Consider the following 24924-nt stretch of genomic DNA (forward strand, 5'->3'; position numbering starts at 1 on the left):
ATCTGCTAACTTGAATCACTTGAAACTAGGTTACTCATGACTAAAACTTACACCTAAGATTATCTATCTGTCAAATCCACAAATTGTAATGCTGTTTGTAATACAGTTGTAAAGAGAAAATTCACTTTACTCAATTCGCATGTACTCAAATCATGAAGTTTCCTGAAAATTATGCTGCATCAGGAATCCTTCTGTAAACTTATTGAATATACCAAGAAAAACGGGATCTCAACAATTAATCATTTGCACTCATCTTAATAAAGTTAATAATTCTTAATTTCAACTACTTAAAGCAAGACAAATTGATACATTATGAGCAAATATTTTTTAAACCTCACAGAGACCAAAAAAACCCTTAAGTTGTATGGTTTATATAGGAAATTAGATAGAACAGAAAAATTTAATAAGAGCCAAATAGTTTTCTAAAAGACCTGTGTAGAGAGAATAAAACTGTGAATAGCTCTAACTATAGTTGACAAAGAAAGTGGAGTGAAAATGCATAGGGAATAAAAAAAGGATAAGCTTAAGGAAAAAAATATTACTTGCAAGATAATCTCAAATCTAGAAAACAAAAGTAAATTTAGGCAGTGCAAAGAACAGGTTGGTGAATGCATATGTGCACAAACAACATCCTGAAACTTGCCTGGTAAGTAACAGCTGTTTGATATTGCTTATAAGAAATAGATAAGAGCAAAAGGGAAGAGGCAGCAAAATCTTCTACATATTAATCCTTTTTAAAAAAAATCTAGCGGGAAAAAATACCAAGAAATGACGTTGAATCATTTACAGTAACTTTTTTGTCTAAAAGAAAACACAAATATGCATAAGAAAGTTGACACCTGACAGCTCAAACCCACAAAAACACGAAATTCTATTACGGTAATTCTGATTACCAAAGCAGATGAATTACACAAATCTATTAACTGTAGCATAAATTTGTAACTAACTTTATGCAAATACTCATACTTTATCAATTATACTTAAGTACAAACATTCAGGTGCTAATTGTATTTTGTAGTTCTATAAATCTCTACAGATCAAAGATAGGAGAAAATAAATGAACATTCTTAAAATGCCTAGTCTCCATGAAAGAAAAAGCAAAATAGAAATGCCAACTATTGCTTTTGACAAAGAGAAGAACTAAAAATAACTAATATTAAACTCAGACTATCTAACACAGATGACAGTGAAAACAGCGTTAGAAAACTTGCCAAAAGGCAGTGGTTTCATAAGATAAAAAAATTTAAAGTCAGAGATACAAAGTTAATTGTTGACTGCTAATAGACAAAATAAAAACCAGACTCTCTAATGTGAGTAAGGACTAGAGTATGTTTCATTAAGACAAGACTTACTTTTTTAAAAAATCACTGCTCTTTTACTCAATAATTTAAATCTGGGCTGGGCATCGTGGCTCACACCTGTAATCCCAGCACTTTGGGAGGCCATGGCGGGTGGATCACCTGAGGTCAGCAGTTCAAGACCAGCCTGGCCAACATGGTGAAACCCTGTCTCTATTAAAAATACAAAAACTGGCCGGGCGTGGTGGCATGCGCCTGTAATCCCAGCTACTCCGGAGTCTGAGGCAGGAGAATCGCTTGAATCCGGGAGGTGGAGGTTGCAGTGAGCTGAGATGGTTCCATTGCACTCCAGCCTGGGTAACAGAGTGAGACTCCGTCTCAAAAAAAAGAAAAAAAAAATCTGAAAGCTACCACTTTCCTATTTATAAATATATTCAAATTTTTAGCAAATGAATTCCATAAATATAAAGAGTGTTTGCATATTCATCCTCTTTGCTTTGGAAAAAATGACTATAACATCTTGTTGAGTAGAAATGATGAACTTTGGAAATACTGCATAAATCACTTGACAGTTTTCATTTCTTACCAAAAAAAAAACTATTTGAACGATCTTGTACTTAAATGAGTTATTTTCCTTCACTAAGAACTTAAAATGTTTTAAAGATAATATTTCCATCTCGTCTGGAAGTAAGGGACCTTTTCGATTACTTCCACTTACACAGGAGACACAGGTACTGTCAAATATTGATAGTAAAAAGCTAAATATTGAGAGTTGTCTCAAAACTCTGCTCTACAATCAAAAGTCTTCAGACAGAAAGACCAATCGGTTGTACATAATATAGAAACTATTATCAAAGAAATAATGCCATTCCATATAAATTAAATTCCTGAGTTTTTTCTTTATCCTTATGACTAAATTTCTAGCAACTTTAGGCTAAGGAAACAGGAATGAATATGTGTCAAGATTTAGCTAAAAAGATATTTGATAAGTTATTTCGATCATTTTCTTTTTAATGAAAATAAGCTAAATGTGCATCATAGGGCTCTGGTTAAATAAAATTATGGCACATTATTGACAGAATGTTATCCGGCTATTAAAAATGATGCTGACTGGGCATGGTGGTTCATGCCTGTAATCCCAGCACTTTGGGAGGCCAAGGCAGGCAGACTGCTTGAGTCCACGAGTTCAAGACTAGCCTGAGCAACATGGCCAAACTCCGTCTCTACAAAAAAAAAAAATGCAAAAATTAGCCAGGTGTGGTCACACGCCTGTGGTCTCAGTTATTCAGGAGGCTGAGGTGGGAAGACCCCTTGAGCCTGGGAGGTGAAGGTCACAGACAGCCAAGATTGCACCACGGCACCCCAGCCTGGGCAACAAAGCGAGACCCTGTTTAAAAAAAAAAAAAAAAAAAAAAAACCGATGCAGAAGAACCATGTATTAAGTGAAAAGTGTGCATTACAAATCAACATTTAGCAAAATCCTGTTAACTAAATAAGTAAATATATATACATATACTTATAAAAATATTCATCTTCACATGTATTTGTAGGTTCTAAGTTTTTTAAAACATATTTGTATTACAAAATAATTATATAATTATAAAACAATCAGGAAAAAACAATACTTTTGAAGTTACTGGAAAAAGATAAGGTATTTCCAACATTGAATGTCTGCACAGAGAAGCTAAAAGAAAAGTTAAATATTTTTGCTGTTTCTCCTGAGCAATGCTGATTTTGAAGAAAGGTACCCTTCTAAACCACAATCATTTTCAAATAGTAAGTACAAAAATGTAGTCTAGAAAGTAATTGTGGAGTTTTCTCATGTTTGAATTAATGTGTCTCTTCTATTTCCACTTAGAAGAAGAAAGAAGTGAAGGTCTGAAAATAATGCTTGAGAATTATAATAAGAAAATTGGTGGCAAAATTCAAATCTTTTAAGTACTTGATTCATTTTTTATATCAAGATAGTCAATAAATGTATTACATATTAGGTTTTTTCTCTCTTGCTATTAGCAATACTTAGTTTAAACACATAAATGAGGCATCTTTTAAAATCCAAGTGTTTGCTATCAAAGTTGTTTTTTAAAAAAAATCTAGTGATTATTCCTCTAGCTTGTAATTAAGCAAAACTTTGATGTATTAAAATAACCTTCTCCAGGCCAGGCGCGGTGGTTCATGCCTGTAATCCCAGTACTTTGGGAGGCCAAGGCGGACGGATCGCGATGTCAAGAGATCGAGACCATCCTGGCCAACAAGGTAAAACCCCGCCTCTACTAAAAATACAAAGAGTAGCTGGGTGTGGTGGTGCACGCCTGTAATCCCAGCTACTTGGGTGGCCAAGGTAGGAGAATCACTTGAACATGGGAGACGGAGGTTGCAGTGAGCCAAGATTGCACCACTGCATTGCAGCCTGGCGACAGAGCGAGACTCTGTCTCAAAAAATAATAATAATAATAACAATAATAATAATAACCTTCTCCAATATAGCTCAGTAAACACACTTTGTTCTACCTACCACACAACATGCTGATATTAAATGAGGATTGCATGAATGTATTTACTAGGAAAAACATAAATGATGTCAGCTATTACCTTAAAATATCTTTACACTTATTTTACTTCCTAATGGGGTTTTTAACCATGTACAGATAGAGAATGGTTTTCTCTTAGTTATGGCTGAATTATTATTAGCACAATGTACCACTTCCAAAGTTTAGGCCCTAACATTTTGCACACTGAATATTATAGGCAATAAAGTTTAGTATCTTCATTAAATTGTGCTCAATATAGAGCTATAATTCAGGATGAGTAGCTTTATTCTTTCTAATTACTTTCTAATTACTAATTTCTAATTACTGACTAATTACTAATTCTAGTAATTAGTCAGATAACACTATATGGACATACTGAGAGTTAAATCTTCCTAAATCTAGAATACCAAATTAAACAATGGGAATGTTTAAAACTGAATACATAAATTTTTAAAAATCGACTAAAGGGAAAGAAATTGGATTTCCAAATCAATTAAATGTTTCAACTTTAAATCCAGACAAATTCCAAAAATCAAAATCCACCAAAAGCCATATATATTAAACAGTTTAGTCACCAAATTTAAGTAAATTGGTACAAAATACCTTGATATTATTCAAAACCACTTCCCCTTGCTCTCCGTTTAACTGCCACCATACATTTATACACACATTCCACATATAATATTTAATAATAACCCATCATTAAGGGCTAGATTTCCTCCCACCCAGTATTTCTTTATCACCTTACCCCATTCTGTGCCATCCCCCGAACTCCGTGCTTCTCCAGCTCCTTCACCATCTTCAGCAGTCACTAAAAAATCAAATTCTTTCAGTGCTTCCTCAGTATCAGGATCGTCAGTTAGGTCAGCAGCTAAACCTTCATTACCTATCTGTAAATAGAATATAAACCAAGAATTACTTTTATCCTAAATGGAAAAGGGATGCTTTAATATTGTCACATAACTACATTTACACACCCATTTTAAAATTACTTGGATCAAAAATTTTAGATTTCCCATGTAATTCACAAATTCCAAATTATACTTCAGATAAATGGTTCAACAGTGCCGTGCCAAGATTGATCTAAGTAATGTGGCACTAAAAATGGTTTAAATGCTAATCATCAAGAACAGTTAACTTCTTAAATTACAGTACATTCACAGTTAGTCCTCCATTAAAGAACCAGTCACTTATTTGCATTCTGATGTTATCTTGAATTGACCTCATAAATGGGAACTGCGTGATTCGTCCTTCACTCATAGAGATATGGCATAGTAACTAATTTAAATTCATAGCTGTGATAATTATAATAGTGCTTTACCTTCCAGAACAAAAAAATTAAAAGGATCAAAATCTCTATTCACCCAAATAGACTACGTTATACATATAGAATGTGTCAAAAAAGACTGAAAACTGATTTTGTAGACCAGAGACTTTTGTGGAACACTGTAATTTTTTTCTTATGTTACCGTAAAATCTCAAATACCAACAACTAAACCTACCCACTTTTTTCTGTGGTTGAAATGCTGTACACTACTCTGGTAATCCACGAATGGATGATCAACTCTACTTTGGCTTCTACAGCAAGCCCCTCAAACCACTCAAATAGATAAACCTGTTTCTTAGGTTATGAGCAAAAGTAAATTTTTATTATTCTTTACTAAAATACAAGAATGTTGAGACTTATTTATAATTCACAGATTACTCCCTCACCCAGGGTGGAAGTATTCCCATTGCAACTTCAGTTAATTTATCACTGGTGTGCTGTACATGAAGAGACAGACTTCAGCAGTGATTCTCAACTGTAGCAGAAGTGGAAAGGGCATTGCTTTAAAAAGGTTTCAAAATCAATGGACTAGTCCTATAAATACAGACCTTTTCTTGCCCATTTAGTGAATAATATAGCAAACAATTCCTACTCTATGTGTGTAATGCAAAAAGAGCTGACCACATAAAACTTTTAACCAATATGTAAAGTAAAGATGATCAATCACTCCCAATGTAACTTAAGATATCTCAAAAATTCCTATTCCAACTACATGAATATATAGCTAATAAGAATATAAAATATAATTCCTACTTTATGTTTATTCATCCGATGTTTGTCTTTTCCTTCTGGGATGCCTTCAATCATGTCATTTTCCTCATCTTCATCACTGTCATCGGCATTTTCTAAGAAATTGAACGTCTCAAGAACATCACCAGAGGACCTGTGCGAAGGACAAAAAGATAAATCCAACTATTCCAATGGTTGGTTCTAATATTTCTTTCTGGTTCCCATTTTAAATCAATTCTTAAAACTAGAGAGATTCGAATGACTACCTACTGTCTGAGGGCTTTATTCAAGAAAAGAAGTTTGAAAGATTTATGTTCTACAACTGAAATAAAAGTAATTATTCTCTGCTGACTTTCTCCAAAGTTCATTGTCTAAAATATTTTAGGTAATTACTGCAACAAAATAAAATCCTATAGTATTAGACACTCAAACACATATTATTAGTTCTCAAAATAAAACCATCATAAACAAGCAACTGAAACTTGGCCTTTCTTATAACTACAACCTCTTACAGTTTGGTCTAAATGTTTGAGGACTAAAACAGTAAATACCAAAGTTTATCAGGCGGGGCCAGGGACAGTGCTTCATGCCTGTAATCCCAGCACTTTGGGAGGTGAAGAGGGGAAGATCGCTTGAGCCTAGAGTTCAACACCATCCTGGGCAACACAGTGAAACCCATCTTCAAAAAAAAAAATTACCTGGGTATGGTGGTGTGTGCCTATAGTCTCAGCTACTCAGGAGGCTGAGATAGAAGGATTATTTGAACCCAGGAGGTTGAGGCTGCAGTGAGCTATGACTATATACTGCATTCCAGCCTGGGTGACAGAGCAAGACCCAGTCTCAAAATGAAAACAAAAAAACTTAAAAATAATTTATCAAGCAGCCCAGATTTATAGTAAATCAGATATAAAACAACCCAATCCATTTCATAGACTGTCTTAGCTAGAAAAAATAACTCAAAATCTATTAAATAAATACTTTTAAGTCTTGCAGAATCACTTATTTAACAGGTAATAGGGACAATATATATATTTTATCCACTTAACTAAATCTTTTAACTAATTTGAGTTTCTCTATGCACACACACAAAAAAGGTTTTCATATAGTTGTTTAAGTGTCTAACAATAAAGGCAGCAACAAAACAGTAGAAAATTCAGCTGAACAAAGACTTTCACCATGAAAATTCTCTGCTCTGCCACTAAGTAGCTGCTTGAATTTGGCCAAACCATTTAAATCTTTTGGCCTCAATTTCTTTACCTGTAAATTGTGGGGGCTGAATTAGATTATCTCAAATGTTTTTAAATGTCTTTACTAAGAGTACATGGTAACAAAAAGAAAAATAATATAAAACTCAGGGAGAGTTTTTGCCCCCCTCTCTGATTGGTTCCCTCCATTAGTCCAAATTAAGCATGTAATACAATTCAGATTATAGTCGTCCCTTGGTTTCCATGAGGCAATGGTTCTAGCATACATACCTCCCTATCATGCTGAAGTCCCTACGCACATTCTCCCTGTAGTATACTTTAAATCATCTCTAGATTATTTATAATACCTAATACAATGTAAATACTACGTAAATAGGTGACACACTGTATTTTTAAATTTGTATTATTTTATTTTTTAATTGTCGTTTTTTTTTCAATGTGGTATTTTCAATCCATAGATGTAGAACCTACAGATAGAAAGGGTTGACGATATTTTTTAAATAGCATTAACAAAGAGTTTTTTGTTTTTTTTTTTTTTAATTTTTTTTTTTTTATTATACTTTAAGTTTTAGGGTACATGTGCACATTGTGCAGGTTAGTTACATATGTATACATGTGCCATGCTGGTGCGCTGCACCCACTAACTCGTCATCTAGCATTAGGTATATCTCCCAATGCTATCCCTCCCCCCTCCCCCCTCCCCACCACAGTCCCCAGAGTATGATATTCCCCCTCCTGTGTCCATGTGATCTCATTGTTCAATTCCTACCTATGAGTGAGAATATGCGGTGTTTGGTTTTTTGTTCTTGCGATAGTTTACTGAGAATGATGGTTTCCAATTTCATCCATGTCCCTACAAAGGATATGAACTCATCATTTTTTATGGCTGCATAGTATTCCATGGTGTATATGTGCCACATTTTCTTAATCCAGTCTATCATTGTTGGACATTTGGGTTGGTTCCAAGTCTTTGCTATTGTGAATAATGCCGCAATAAACATACGTGTGCATGTGTCTTTATAGCAGCATGATTTATAGTCATTTGGGTATATACCCAGTAATGGGATGGCTGGGTCAAATGGTATTTCTAGTTCTAGATCCCTGAGGAATCGCCACACTGACTTCCACAATGGTTGAACTAGTTTACAGTCCCACCAACAGTGTAAAAGTGTTCCTATTTCTCCACATCCTCTCCAGCACCTGTTGTTTCCTGACTTTTTAATGATTGCCATTCTAACTGGTGTGAGATGATATCTCATAGTGGTTTTGATTTGCATTTCTCTGATGGCCAGTGATGATGAGCATTTTTTCATGTGTTTTTTGGCTGCATAAATGTCTTCTTTTGAGAAGTGCCTGTTCATGTCCTTCGCCCACTTTTTGATGGGGTTGTTTGTTTTTTTCTTGTACTGGTACCAAAACAGAAATATAGATCAATGGAACAGAACAGAGCCCTCAGAAATAACGCCGCTTACCTACAACTATCTGATCTTTGACAAACCTGAGAAAAACAAGCAATGGGGAAAGGATTCCCTATTTAATAAATGGTGCTGGGAAAACTGGCTAGCCATATGTAGAAAGCTGAAACTGGATCCCTTCCTTACACCTTATACAAAAATCAATTCAAGATGGATTAAAGATTTAAACGTTAGACCTAAAACCATAAAAACCCTAGAAGAAAACCTAGGCATTACCATTCAGGACATAGGCGTGGGCAAGGACTTCATGTCCAAAACACCAAAAGCAATGGCAACAAAAGCCAAAATTGACAAATGGGATCTAATTAAACTAAAGAGCTTCTGCACAGCAAAAGAAACTACCATCAGAGTGAATAGGCAACCTACAACATGGGAGAAAATTTTCACAACCTACTCATCTGACAAAGGGCTAATATCCAGAATCTACAGTGAACTCAAACAAAGAGTTTTAATAGGTTGTACTATATCCCACCCAATCCAGCACACTGTTTAAAGGAACTGTATAATGACTGAATGTAGGAGATGGTTTCTTCAAATGCAAATTAGTAAAAACAACCACAAATCTACCAAAACAAAATATACTTTCAGCTCAAAATTTACAATATAACTTAATATTTGGAGAGTAAGTGAAAGGCAATGAATGCATTTGACAAAAGTAGCATATCAATGATACAATAATTTAAAAGAATTTTTTTTAAAGATATATTTGTTTTGAACTTTGAAAAATTAAGTACTGCTGCTCCTTGGATAGAAATTTCTGTCTCTAAAGTAAGAGTACCTCCTGTTTCCAGGTTTTAAAACTGTATTTAATCACAGCAATACATGTGCATGGCTTTAAAAGTCAAATGGAACACAATGCATAAAAGAAAGAATTGGTCAATCAGATTTCACCAAAATTAACATTCGTTCTTTGAAAGACACCAAGAGAATGTCAAGAAAAGCCTATAAATTACGAAAAAATATTTGCAAGTTATATTTCATGAAAAACTTGTGTCAAGGGTATATAAAGAACACTTAAACCTTAACAGTAACAAAACAATAAAAAATGGGGAAATATTTCAAATAGACATTGCGTCATAATGATAGGTGGAATGCAAATAAGCATATGAACAGATGCTCAACATCATTAGTCTTTAGGGAAATAAAAATTAAAGGATCATAGACTGTGAAAGGTCTCAGGTTTTTCCCTGCCTTCATGCTAACAACCTAGCCTATTACTGTTTCATGGATCCTGAAATAAGTCATAAAATTGAGTCAGAGACAAGAATTCTCCTCAGGAGCACAGGAAGTAATAGGATCATAATGTTTGCTGAATTTCCTTTGCCCAAGTCCCACAAGGGTGGCAAGGAGGTAATCAGGTAGATGTTACACTTACAGTTCGTTTGAATTATAGCGGAGGAACTCTGAGCTTAGGGAACTTGAATCATTTATACTGAACAGTAAGCATGACTTCCCAGAAGACTGTCTCTATCTTACAAGGTTGTTTGTTATATAAATATCCTTAAATAGATAGTCCAGAATAAAAGGGCAATATGTGTCTCTGCTCACAGGATGTTTAGAAACAGATCAGTGGAGAATTGTCTCTAAAAAACAAAACAAAAATGAGGTAGGGTCACAAACTTATAAGAATGACTAAAATTAAGGAACGCAGTCTGGAGTGGAGTTGATGAAGAGTAGAAAAAGATTAGAAGAGTTGCTGAGCTGAAGAATGAAATAAGGAATCAGCCAGTGAAGAAAAAGAAAAGGTTTGTCAGGCAACTTTTAGAGCTCTACTGAAGTTAGCTAAGAATAATTTGGGGATCATGAGTATCGTCAATCTTTTGCTGTTGCTGCAGTTGCTAAAATGAAGTTCTGCTTGCTAGGAAATACTTAGGAGAAAAAAAGCCAAATAGTTCTAAATAAATTGACAAGGCATACAATGAGTAACAAGAGAGTCCCCTGCCCCATCCTTCTCTATCTTTGATTCCTACACACTAGGAACAACCATTTTTAAACTTATTTTTAAAGAAGCTTCCCTTTGTTATTTACCCTATTTTTTCTAAATAACATGCTCAGATTGCTATTTCTTGATAAAAATGTAGTTCCCTTACAGTCTCCATCCCACATCCACACTTCCTCCCAGAACAGTAATATAGTTACATCAGTTTACTTTTGGCTTTATTAATATTCCATGGTTACATTGTAAGTACATATTAGTATGTCCATGTAAATCACATTACAATGACTCTACTTCCTTTCTTTTATAATAGTTTTCCTGAAATAACTGCCTAGTGTGTTTTTTTTTTAATTGCCTGGTTTTCCAAGGATGTTACCACTATTCTCCTCTGAAATTTTCCAGCAGAACTGTACATCTCCTTTCAAAATCCTCAAACACATAAAGCAATGTATTAATTTCATATTTTCTAAGAAACGTTCCTTCCAGTGTTCTGTCCTCCTTCCATTCTACTCTGGCTAATGTCCAGGCCCACTGCACAACTGTTTCCTGAAATTTCCTTTGCCTCTCTTTATTAGATATCTTTTTTCTTGGATCCTACACTTTCTTCCTTCTTGACTTAGTCTCTCAGAATTCTGAGAAACATCTCCAATAGCTTCCTGAGAAAAAATGAAGGGTAAATTTGAGGCTTTCATATCTAAATGTCTCTTTTTGCTATTAATACTTTCACAAACAATACAGTACTTGGCTCAGTATACAAATCTAAATGGAACTCACTTTCCCTCAGAATCTTTAAGGCACTGCTCTCCTATATTCTAGCTTTGAATGTTAATTTAATAATGCCTGATTCCTAGTCTTTTCAATGTAGTCTAATTTTTCTATCTGGAAGATTTTAGAATTTCCTCTTAATTTTTAGTGTTCATGATTATGGCCGCTGTATGGATCTTTTTTCATTGATTTTATGGAGTAACTGGAAAGAATCCTTTCAATCTGGAAACAAACATCCCTGGAAATACATTCTGAAAATATATTCCAGAGAGTTTTCTTGTATTACTGTTTTAATCAAGTTTTCAACACTTGATTTGTTTTCTCTTTTTGAAACTCCTAGTCCGACACTGACCCTCTCAACTTGATCTTTGAATTTTCCTATCTTTTTGGTCCTAACTGGTGTACTGTCTACATGGGTGCCATGGTCTGAATGTTTGTGTCCCTCAGCAAAATTCCTATTTTGAAACCTAATCCCCAATATGATGGTATTAAGAGGTGGGCCTTTGGTAAGTGGCTAGGTCATGGGGACAGAGTCCTCATGAATAGGATTAGTACCCTTATAAAAGAGGCCCAAAGGAGCCTGCCTTTTCCACCATGCGAAAACCCAGTGGGAAGTCGGCAGTCCGCAACCCAGAAAAGGGTCTTCACCGGAACCCAACCATGCTGACACATTGATCTTAGACTTCCCAACCTCCTGAGCTGTGAGAAATAAATTTCTATTGTTTATAAGCTACTCAGTCTACGGTATTTTGTTACAGCAGCCCAGAAGGACTAAGAATATGGCTATCTCTTGTCAAGCTGCTGACTTAACTTCTGCATGATAGGACACAGGCCCAGCCATTTCACTGACATATCCCAATTTTCAGTACCATTAGGCCTTTCCTATTAATGTGATTCAATTTCAATATCTTGCTTGTAAGGGATAAAAGCTGCCAACATACTGGAAGTCACACAGTAGGAGAAAACAGGAGACCTCAATGCTCAGCTGGAGACTTTCATACAACCCTGCTGTTTTCATTTTATACAATAACCCCATCTTTCAGTTGTTTTATTTCTTGAGAAAACAGAAATCACTGGTGGAAAATACACTACCATTCTTTGGAGTAGGGGAGGGGTGGTGTTAAACCAGCTTCACAAGATGAAAGAGAGGATTCAACATTGTGCTTCTTAAACTTTTTTTTCCCCCCCAAGATGGAGTTTCCCTTTGTCACCCAGGCTGGAGTACAGTGGCATGATCTCGGCTCACTGCAACCTCTGCCTACCAGGTTCAAGCGATTCTCATGCCTCAGCCTCCCTAGTAGCTGGGATTACAGGCGCCTGCCACCATGCCCAGCTAATTTTTGTACTTTTAGTAGAGATGGAGTTTCACCACGTTGGCTGGTCTGGTCTCAAACTCCTGATCTCAAGTGTTCTGCCCACCTCAACCTCCCAAAGTGCTGGGATTACAGGCGTGAGCCACCATGCCCAGCCTGTGCTTCTTAAATAAACTTTAAACCAATTCTCTATTCATACCCCTATTTAAACCTCACCGAATACCTATAATTCCTTAGCCTTTGTGGCTTTACTGGAATTCTGTGACTTGAATTGGCTTATTCCTTTTCTTCATCCTATCACTCTCAAATGCACTTATGTTTAATAAGCTTTCCCAGGGTCACTCAGTCAGTTGCCATTCCTCCATTTTCTTTCTGGATTCCAAATCGTTAAATTCTCCCTATCTCACAGACAGTATACTCTCTCATTCTTTCTGTATGTCATTGTTTTTTTTGTTGTTGTTCTTTTGTGTTAATACATCTTAAGCCCTTCACTGTCCTTTAGCAAAATTTCTGAAAGGCACACAAGTAATATGTGACTTTAACCTACCATATTTAAAATGGAAGTCTCCATCTGTGGATAATTTTTCTCTTTGCCAACTATTTATTTACTACCCTCTCTCATTCTAAAGAGACAACAGAATCTTAAAAATGAATAAATCCAGATGAAAGGGAAAACAAAATGAAGCCAAAGGTAAGGCTGCTAAGTAAAAGACTAAATGTGTCAATGCATTTTCTAGAGGAGGCCCACAAATTTGGCCCTGAGATTCCAAACACGGTTAAAAAAAGAGGTGGGCGGGGAGCAACAACTGGAGGTTCAAAGGTAAATAAGACCAATTATTAAGAAACAGCACAACTTTTCCCAGTTATAAGATCTAAGAGAACTTTCCCAATGAGTCCTTATAAAGTAGATGCTTTGTGATATGATGCACTATACAACCACAACCATACCCTACCATAAATCAAGAAATACAATAGTGCCACTCACTCGATAGCATCTAATAAACACTAGTCTTGGTGGGGGTCACATTTCAACTAGATACACAATATTTCCTAATAGCTAACAATTATATAACACTTACTGTGTGTCAGGCATTGTTCTAAATGCTTTACATTAATTCATTCCTTCCTCACATCAATCCTATGATCCTCATTTTACAAATAAGGAAAGTAATGTTCCTTGTCCAAAGTGATGGCTAGTAACTAGTGGTTAAGTTAGGATTCAAATCCAGTCTGTCTTCAGAATTCATATTCTTAACGATTAGGCATACTGCCTCTAAAATATGAATCTAAAATTTACCATCCTCTACTTTTGGACATTAAGACTGCTTCTAATTTTTTCCTATTATAAATAAGAATGTAATAAACATCATTTTGCTGAAATCTTGATCCACATGTTATATCATTTTCTTATTCCTAGGGGTTTTCAAATGGCCCTAATAATGGCTCAACCATAACACGCCTACATTAGGGCAGAATCAGAAAATGTTATTGTATGCATTAAGAAGAAAGCCTCGATTAAAACAACTATTTCCGGCCAGGCGCAGTGGCTCATGCCTATAATCTTAGCACTTTAGGAGGCTGAGGCAGGAAGTTGTTTGAGGCAGGAGGGTTACTTGAGTCCAGGAGTTCAAGATCAGCCTGGGGAACATAATGAGGTCCTGTCTCTACAAAAACTTAAAGAATCAGCCAGGTGTGGTGGCATGTGGCTGTAGTCCCAGCTACTCTGGAGGCTGAAGTGGGAGGATTGCTTGAGCCTGGGAAGTTATGGCTACAGTGAGCTGTGATTGTGCCACTGCACTCCAGCCTGGGCAACAGGGCAAGACACCATTCAAAACAACACTAAACAAATAAACAACTATTACCTACATGTCCATCAACAGGTAAAGAAATAAAGAAAATGCAGTATATGCATACATTGGAATATCGTTGGTTATGAAAAGAAGGAAATCCTGTCATAAATGACAACAAGAATGAACCATGAAGACATTACGCTAAGTAAAATAAGCTAACCACAGAAGGACAAATATTGCATGAGTCCAATCATGAGGTACTTAAAGTAGTCAAACCCAGAAACACAAAGTAGAATAGTGATTGCCAGGGGCCGGAGGGAGGAGGAAATGGGGAGCTGCTGTTCGAAAGTTATTGTTTCCAGTCATACCAGATGAAAAAGTTCCAGAGAGTTGGAACTTTGTGCTTCTGTTAACAATACTGCACACTAAGTTTGTTGAGAGGGCAGATCCCATGTTGTATTTAACATACACGCATGCACACACACTCCAAAAAACTATCAAAATCTTAATTTTGCAAAGGCAAGAAGCTTTACAAGGAGAAGATACAGCTTATCAAGGATCTTTGTAAGATGATACTAAGAGTGAGGGGGAAAAAAACAAAAGGATCTTTGATTCAGATTCAGAGTCAGACGTGGTATGGCAAACCTGTATTGCTGTAAAATATTTACAAATTCTATGAACTACGTGGGTGACCAGTTTGGCTAAAAATATTTGATAGTATTTCCGCTTTTTCTCTTATGCTACAAAACACTCTATGCTTCCTGAAATCACAGTATAGAAAATAAGGGCTCTATTTGATGTCAAACTGACTTTAATAGTCATTTCTCAGAAATGAAAACTCGAAATCAAAGGCTTATGTTAACTTTAAACCTTACAGAAAAAAATACACATACACACATATGTATATGTGTATATATACATATATATACACATATATATACATGTATATATACACATGTATATATATACACACACACAGACACACACACATACATATATATACACACACACACACACATATATATACACATTTTTTTTTTTTGAGATGGAGTCTCACTGTGTCACCCAGGCCGGAGTGCAATGGCATGATCTCAGCTCACTGCAACCTTTGCCTCCTGGTTCAAGCGATCCTCCCACCTCAGCCTCCCAAGTAGCTGGGATTACAAGCGTGCGCCCAGCTAATTTTTATATTTTTAGTAGAGATGGGGTTTCACCATGTTGGTCAACAGGCTGGTCTCGAATTCCTGATCTCAAGTGATTCACTCGCCTCAGCTTCCCAAAGTGCTGGGATTACAGACATGAGCTACTGTGCCCAGTCGACCAGAATATATTTTAGATAACTGCACAGTATCATAAAATACATCTAGGGTATAAAATAATGTTTATAAACTATATACATTATTTATTTATTAAGCTCTAAATGACCTCAATGAAGTCATCTGGTTTTTTCCCCATTTTCTTTGTCTTTCTAACCTATGTTACTCAGGGTAACGTCTCATGGTAAAAATGCTTAACTCCTTGTATTTATCAATTCCGTATTCATCAAAAGTATATCTGTTAGACAATAACAAGTGTTGATGAGGATGTGGAGAAATCAGAATCCTTTTAGTACTGCTGGTGGGGAGGTAAAACAGTGCAACTACCTTGGAAAAGAGTTTGGCAGGTCCTCAATCTTCTTCATTAGTCCAAAACTTGGAACCAACCCACATACCCATCACCTATATAAGAAACACACAATGAAGGCCGGGTGTGATGGCTGATGCCTGTAATCCCAGCACTTTGGAAGGCCAATGAGGGCAGACTGCTTGAGCCCAGGAGTTCAAGACCTGGGCAACATAGCAAAATCCTGTCTCTACAAAAATTAGCCAGGCATGGTGTTGTGAACCTGTGGTCCCAGCTACTCGGGAGGCTGAGGTGGGAGGATAACCTGAGCCTAGGGAGGTCAAGGCTTCAGTGAGCCGTGATCATGCCACTGTACTCCAGCCTGGGAAATGGAGTAAGACCCTGTCTCAAAAATAATAATAATAAAATAAAAAAGAAACACATAAACCAAACGTAGTATATCCACAATGGAGTATTATTCAGAAATAAAAAGGAATGAAGTGCTGATGCATGCTATAACACAGATAAACCTTGAAAATATGCTAAGTGAAAGAAGCCACTTACAGAAGACTGCTTATATGAAATATCCAGAATATACAAATCTACAGAGACAGAGAGTAGATTAGTGGTAGCCCAGGGTTGGGAGATAGGGAGAAATGGAGAGCGGCCACCTAATGGGTATGGGGTTTCTTTTAGGGGTGATGAAAATGTTCTAAACTTAGATTGCAGTGATAGCTGAACAATTCTGTAAGTACTCTAAAAACTATTAAATCGTATTTTTTTAATGGGTAAATTTTATGATATGTAAATTCTATTTCAATAAACATTTTTATCTGGTAGCTTTCCGAATCCAAACACAATGCAAAGCTTTGTTTCTTTCACACTAGGGTCTAAATAACCATTGCTCATTCTAGTGAGAGTGGCATTATAATTTGTTGAAAATACTCTAGCAAAAAATTTTAAAATAAGGATGTTAAAATAGCTCTGAACTACATGAAGTCAGTCTCAAATCTGATTCTGCACCTATTTCGAACTAGTCATTCTGTTGTTATCAAAACTTAACAGGTTGGGTACGGTGGCTCATGCCTGTAATCCCAGCACTTTTGGAGGCTGAGGCGGGCAGACTGTTTAAGGCCAGGAGTTTGAGACCAGCCTGGGCAACAGAGCAAGAACCCGTCTCCACAAAAAATAAAAAAAATTAGCTGGGCATAGTGGCGCATGCCTGGAATCTGAGCAACTCAGGAGGCTGAGGTGGGAGGATCACTTGAGCATGGGAGTCAGAGGCTGCCATGAGCCGACAGCACACCAGTGCACTCCAGCCTGGGCAATGAAGCCAGACCCTGACTCAAAAAACAAACACCAACTTAACATAGATAAATTTTGAAAGCCATTAAACAGAAAATTTAGAAAATTTATTTGCCCATGGTACCATGGAGTGGGGTGGGAGGTGGCTAGGTCTTTAACTCTGAACTCGATCTGCTTTAAAAATTGTTAATAGCAGTTGGGCACGCTGGCTCACGCCTGTAATCCCAGCACTTTGGGAGGCCAAGGCAGGTGGATCACCTGAGGTCAGGAGTTCGCAACCAGCCTGGCCAACGTGGTGAAACCCCGTCTCTACTAAAAATACAAAAAATTAGCCAGGAGTGGTGGTGGGTGCCTGTAATCCCAGCTACTTGGGAGGCTGAGGCAGGAGAATTGCTTGAGCCTGGGAGGCGGAGGTTGCAGTGAACCGAGATCGTACCATTGCACTCCAGCCTGGGCGACAAGAGCAAGACTCCGTGTCAAAAAAAAAAAAAAAAAAAAAAATTCTTAATGGCAGTAACAAGGAGCTAAAGAGATTAACAATAACAATATCCATAATATCCATTATATAAACTATGTTAAGTATAAATCATACCTTTTTATTTCTTGTCCCTTTTGCTTAGGAGATTCACCTCCATTCAGGATCTGTTCTAAATTCTTTGTTTCTACTGATCCATTTGGTTCTGAATTAGATAGTCCAAGTAATGACCTTACCCGCTGAGACCGTACATCTAATATTGTATCTGTATAACCTACTTCCTGAAGATACCTGTAAGAGAAAATAAATATTAAAATCCACATACTGTTAACATGTACAAGACTCAAAATCACATCAAATTTTAGAAAAACCCATAATCCTATAAAATATGCTCTCCCTTTGTCTCAGTATCTTTCTTCTCTACAGACTAGTTCCAGTTCTAAGAGAACAATACCAAATACAAACCAAAATTTAAATTAAAAAGCATATAGTATGGTTAACACTGATTAAGAGCCAATTATCTCAAAACCCAAGAAGCCCTAGTGTCTTAAAATGCTTTTAGGATTATATACACACACACACACACATTTTTAAATTTCCATACACACAACCACACATTGTTTTTAATTTACACACACACACACAAACACAACACACACACATTTTTTAATTTCCAAGGAGCAGTAAAGAATGAGTAGAACTGCATCTTAGCACACAGACATACTAAGTTTAAACCTGGGGTTGTTAACTAGAGATTGATGAACACATTAATTCTCCTTCTAGGATCTAAGATCTCATAGCACTCCTCCAGTCCTGTGATTTTCAATCTTTCACCATATCTAAACTAAGAAACTTAACCTAGGATCTAAGATGAGACTGGAAAAGAAGAAAGGGACTAGATTATGATACAAAGATAATGAGTTGTGAATGGTTCTGTGACAAATTAAAGTATTTAAGAGGCTAATGAAGGATGCTTAAAAGATGCCTTAAATACTGCTGGCAGAAGAACAAAAGATTTTTAGGTGAATGCTAAAGAGAAAAAGACTAGATCAGGACACTAGCAAGAAGTAAAAATGGAGGAGAATAAATGTGAAAAAAATAAGCAAGATATAATCTCTTTGACATGATGCACAAATGTATGTGGAAGTAGAATGAATAAACAAGTAAGAACTCTACACAATTTTCAGGTTTCTAGCTTGGATGGTTACATGATGGGTACATTCAAAAAAATTATACAGAGTCAGAATCAAGTTTATACAGTACCTATCAGACAACCATATAGTGTCTATAAAAAAATACAAGTGACAATGTTTATTAGGCACATAGATGATACAAATCAAAAGCTCAGAAAAGACTGGCCTGGGTATACAGATGTGGGTCATTAATCTTTGGTAATATTTGAAGCCATGGATTTAAATGAAGTCACTCAGAGAATAAGCATAAATAAGGAGAGAAAGTCTGGGTATACAAACAACCAAAGGACTAGAATCATAATAAAAACTCAAAGGAAAATGAAAATATTTGAGAAATTAGAGGAAAAAAATGATAGCAGAGAGTGCTGTCATGGAAGCAAAAATAAAAGTTTCAAGAAGGAATAGTTAATGTCAAATTTTTCCAAGATACCAATTATAACAAAAAAGGTCTCTTGAATATGTTTGTGATAGTTGCTTCAGAGGAATGTCAAAATGGAAAACAGACAGCTGACAAATGAAAAAGAAGGAAGACTATGGAGATAAACTACCCTTAACAAGTTTGGCTATAAAGTTACAGGGAAAGATAAAGGTGGCAAGAGACTAAATTGTAAATCAGGCAATGGGATTAGGCATTTATGAGAGGAATACTGTCCAAGTGATTTCTCTACTGTCCAGAAAAGCTGGCCTCACTTTTCTTCTAAAAAATGCAGTCCTCTCTTGGGGAGAACAGCTCCCATCATACTCTAACCACTTGGTCTGAATGAACTGCCAAGATCTCATACAACCCAGGTAAAAATGACTGACTCATGGGCAATTATTTGATCAGTCAGGACAACACTTACAGAGTGTTCTCTGACATACATAAAAAAAGCGGTTTTCAGAAGAAAAGAATAAACCTAAGATAGAGAGGGGCAGAAAATCAAATAAGAATGTCTTTAGAGTTTCCAGTCTGAGAGGGCCTCCAAGCTATCCTAGCTCTTCACTTCCTGACACTTGGTTGTTCATTATTTCCTTCAATTCTGCTAGTTATCCAGCATCCTTCCAATCAATAATCTATTCTTTCCTTCAAATTTTAGTCACTTATAAGGAGAGCCTGGACTGATAAATACCTTTTTGAATGGTAAGAAACTAAAGTAAAAGATAAGAGGTTTAAATACATTTACAGAGGCCAGGTGCGGTTGCTCACACCTGTAATCCCAGCACTCTGGGAGGCCAAGGCGGGCAGATCACGACGTCAGGAGATCAAGACCATCTTGGCCAACATGGTGAAACCCCATTTCTACTAAAAATACAAAAACTAGCCGGGCATGGTGGCATGCACCTGTAGTCCCAGCTACTCGGGAGGCAGAGGCAGAAGAATTGCTTGAACCCGGGAGGCGGAGGTTGCAGTGAGCTGAGATGGCGCCACTGTACTCCAGCTAAGGGAGGAGAATCTCTTGAGCCCGGGAGGCGGAGGTTATAGTGAGCCGAGATTGTGCCACTGCACTCCGGCCTGGGTGATAGACATAGACTCCGTTTCCAAAAAAAAAAATACATTTACAGAAAGGAAAGTGTTAAGGGAATTGCCACCTGACAGCCTTCACATTTTCCGTGAAGCAGAGCCTGAAGTGCTTTAATGAAATAAGGCAGAATGGGCTATGTGGTAAAAGTTTAGAATATCCACTGAGGACAATGGAAGCAGGGGGTGGCCAAGGGTTATGAAAAAAGGCTCTCTGCAATGTTTGGACAGGAAACTATGAATACATAATAGTATTCACATGATTCTGTAGTTTTTATCCAAGAGTTAACTAGAAAGAGACAGACATAGTGAACAAGGGCTAGAGTTTTTCAGGTACATTTAGTTAAATGACTGGTGAGGAAGTGGTAAACAGTGGGCAGCAAGAAAATACTAGATAAGGGTGATCAATTATGGAGTCTAAGCTAGAGCTAGGGAAACAGAAATAAAATAAAAGCAACCATAGGTAGAAGAGCTAAAGAGAAAAATTATATAGTTAAGGATTTAAAAATCATGGTAAAGTCAGAGGGCAAATAACACAGTGGTCGGAGGTGGAATGCATGATGACTGTCCAGACTATGAAATATTCTAAAGATAGTTCTACAAGATCAAGAGTGAAGGTAAAGATACCTACAGTAGAAAAGGCTGAATAACTGAAAATCACCCAGGATATCAGTAGGCTACAAATCCCAAAAATTTCAAAATATAAGGAAAATAATACATGAAAGACAAAAAAGATTTGCCAGAGAAATATTTCCAATACAGCAAGTAATTCAAAATTCAAAAAAGCTCCTTAAAAATTCAACTGAAAGGAAGATTTGGCAATCCACTTCTGAAAAGTTTCAGATGAATTCAACTAAATTCATTCTCTAGACCGGTCACACCCACATTGAAAAGAAATGTGTGAATTCTGCACTGAAAGGAATGGAGGGCTCTATCAAGTATGAATTCTATATTGTTTTTGTTCTGCTCAAGTCATCCAGTCTTTTGGACATTCTACCCTGCAAGTAAGAAGACAACATCACCCTGAAACTCAGAGGAAACAAACTTTTAAAAAGATCCAAGCATCTACACAGCAAAAAAAGCAGCAATACAAAAAACATACACATTGTCCCAATATGATTTTTTACTTGTAAATTGATTCAGTATAAGCACTTTCATACCTAGATCCTTAAAGAAGGTTGAAAATAAGTAATTACTCACTGTCTTAAAAGCTGTCTGCCTTGCTTCCACGTTAACTGGCTATTCTGAGGTGCTGTGGGAGCCTCTGTGTCTTTGGTTTCTTCTAAAAATTAAGAAAAAAAAAGTTTTACATACATTATTTCGACTCCTGAAAATATTGCCAAAGTTTTCTTAGGGATAAATTCCCATAAAAACATACCTATTTTATAAAGGACAGGAAAAAATTAACTTTCATCTAAGTATTAACTGTGGGTCACTCATTTTAAATGTGTTTGTCCTAATAACCCAATGACTTAAGTACTATGTCCCCCATTTTAAAACAGGGAAACCCCAAGTGTACTTTATTAGTATCAAGGAATCAAACGCCCAGGAGATAAAATATTATTAAAACTGATTTTTTCTCTTTTTTTTTCAGACAGGGTCTCACTCTGTCACCCAGGCTGGAGTACAGTGGCACCATCTCGGTTCACTGCAGTCTCGACTTCTCTGGGCTCCAGAGATCCCACCTCAGCCTCTCGAGTAGCTGGGACCACAGGCATGTACCACCACACCCAGCTAATTTTTGTATTTTGAAGAGATGAGGTTTTGCCATATTGCCCAATCTGGTCTCAAACTCCTAGGCTCAAGCGATCCACCCACCTCAGCTTCTTAAAGTGCTGAGATTACAGGTGTGAACCACCATGCCTGGCAATTTAATTTTTTTTAACTACTAGAATTCCGCTAAGTCGATTGCCTTTGAAATTAAAAAGCTGTATTATATGAGCTATTCAAAATCAACACTGTTAAGATATTAGGCATACATAAAAATATTGAATACCTTAATTTGGGGTCTATATCAGTGGACCTTAAGTCTACATCACAGGACTTCATCTAGCTAAGTTCCTTTTTTGGAACTAAAATTAAACCAGAAAATAGTTTTTACTATAGGTAAAGAGTCATTATTTTATTTTCAGATAACAAAGTGTACACATTTAAAAAAAAAAAAAAAGAGTTTAGGCCAGATGCAATGGCTCACGCCTGTAATCCCAGCACTTTGGGAGGCTGAGGTGGGCAGATCACTTGAGCACGGGAATTCAACACCAGCCTGAGCAACACGGTGAAACCCCATCTCTAGCAAAAATACAAAAGTTAGCCAGGTATGGCGGCACATGCCTGTAATCCCAGCTGCTCGGGAGGCTGAGGCAAAAGGATCGCTTGAACCCAGGAGGCGAAGGTTGCAGTGAGCCAAGATTGCACCACTGCACTACAGCCTGGGCGACAGAGCGAGACTCTGTCTTAAACAAACAAAAAAAAGAGTTTAATAAACAGTATGATTTCAGATTAATCTCTCAACTAGCATCTCTATAACAAAATTTAAAACTATTGACATTTATATCACAGAAATACTTCCCCATAAGTTCCCATTATTAACATAAAGACACAGTGAAGAAGAGAGGGACTTAGAAGATCAACCCTCATACTGAATGTTGAAGACTCTGTGAGGCTCCTAGGCTCCTCAAAATCCCTTAGTAGTGATTCAAATGTCCTCTTCAGACATTATTTCTCTAATCCTAACAGTCCAATTATTAATATCTCTGGCTGGGAACAGTGGCTAAGGGTCTGCAATCCCAGCACTTTGGGAGGCCAAGGCAGGTGGGTCGCTTGAGCCCACGGGTTCAAGACCAGCCTGGGAAACATGTCAAAACCTCATCTCTACAAAAAATGCAAAAATTAGCCAGGCATGGTGGCACGTGCCTGTAGTCCCAGCTACTTGGGAGGCTGAGGTGGGAGGATTGCATGAGCCTGGGAGACAGAGATTGCAGTGAGCCAAGATCGTACCATTGCACTCCAGCCTGGGCAATAGAGCAAGACTCTGTCTCAAAAAAAAAAAAAAAAAACACTTCTTATTCTATCCCAAACGTAAGCATTTCTTTTATTTCCAGAAATAATTATTTCATTCTAATAGTCCCTCTACTGATTTTTCTATTTATAACATTTTAAAATTACATATAACACATAATCACTAGAGGAAAAAAATACTAAAAAAACAAGATATACAACTGCCCAAACCCTGTTACCAAGAATTAACAACTGGTAGTACTTTAGTGTTTATCATTTCTTATTTTCTACCTGAAAATATACATAATACAACCCCACCCTTTTTAAAAATGTGCCAATGTATATACTGCACTATCATCTGCTTCTGACACTAAATGTACCTTGAACATTCTCTGTATGGCAATACAGATTAACATAAAAAATGATTGCATAATATTCTATAGAAAATATATACCTATTTAACCAATCCCCTAATGTTGAAATTAGTTTCCATTTTCTATTATAAATAATGTTGCTAAGGATATTCTTGAAGTACATCAAGTGTATAGCTCAAGGAATTTTTGAACACGCCCATGTAACCAGTACCTAGATGAAGAAACAAAACATTATCAGCATCCCCAAAAGCCTTTCTTGTGCCCTCCAGTCACTAGCCACTCCAAAAAGGGTATGAATGCTATCTTGATTTCTAAAATTATCTAGATTTTTGAATATAATAATTTCTTCAATTTTCAGTTTTATGTGATTAAACCATGTTGTCACATTCAGTTTTAGTTTGCTCACTTTTGTTGCTAAACAGCATTCTATTATGCTAACATATCACAATGTACTTATCCATTTATTCTAATTCTGAAGACTGTTCTAGTTGTTTCCAGATTTTCACTGTAAATAATGATGCTATGAACATTCTTACACAAGCTTCATGATGAACATATATATGCTTTTTGAGGAGTGGAGTTACTGGATCATAGGGTATGTATATAAATATTTTTTGAGACCGGGTCTCACTTTGTCATCCAAGAGGGAGTAGAGTGGTGTGAACAAAATTCACTGTAGCCTTGACCTCCCGGGCTCACGCAATCCTCCTACTTCAGCCCCCTAAATAGCTGGGACTACAGGCATGCAACACCAAGCCTGGGTAATTTCTGTATTTTTTGTAGAGATGAGGTTTTGCCATGTTGTCCAGGCTGGTCTTGAACTCCTGGGATCAAGTGATCCAACGCCTCGGCTTCCCAAAATGCTGGGATTACAGGAATGAGCCACAGCACCTGGCCTAGGTATGTTATATCCTCTTTAATAATAGTCATAGTGTCAAGTCACTTTCAGAGCAGCATTATCAATATATAATCCTAACACCAATGTCGACGAATTCTAGTAACTCTACATCCTCAACACTTGATATTGCCTCTTCTGCATTTTAGCCATTCTGGTCAGTGTCTAATTGTATTCCATTGTGGTTTTAAGTTGTATTTTCTTAATAATAAAAAT

General features: G+C 36.7%; 1 protein-coding gene across 10 annotated transcripts in view; it reads right to left on the minus strand.

Moving 5' to 3' along the window:
• The window catches only part of STRN3 (striatin 3), a 130911-nt gene that overhangs the window by 36974 nt on the left and 69013 nt on the right, over positions 1-24924 (minus strand). For all 10 annotated transcript variants that reach the window (XM_063793282.1, XM_016925956.3, XM_016925953.3 and 7 more), the window contains exons 4-7: positions 21643-21724; positions 17869-18042; positions 5910-6039; positions 4578-4719 (exon numbers count right to left, since the gene is read on the minus strand). In XM_063793282.1, coding sequence (XP_063649352.1) covers positions 4578-4719; positions 5910-6039; positions 17869-18042; positions 21643-21724 — 528 coding nt within the window. The remainder of the gene's footprint in view (positions 1-4577; positions 4720-5909; positions 6040-17868; positions 18043-21642; positions 21725-24924) is intronic.

This window comes from Pan troglodytes, chromosome 15, assembly GCF_028858775.2.
Source record: "Pan troglodytes isolate AG18354 chromosome 15, NHGRI_mPanTro3-v2.0_pri, whole genome shotgun sequence".
Taxonomy (NCBI): domain Eukaryota; kingdom Metazoa; phylum Chordata; class Mammalia; order Primates; family Hominidae; genus Pan; species Pan troglodytes.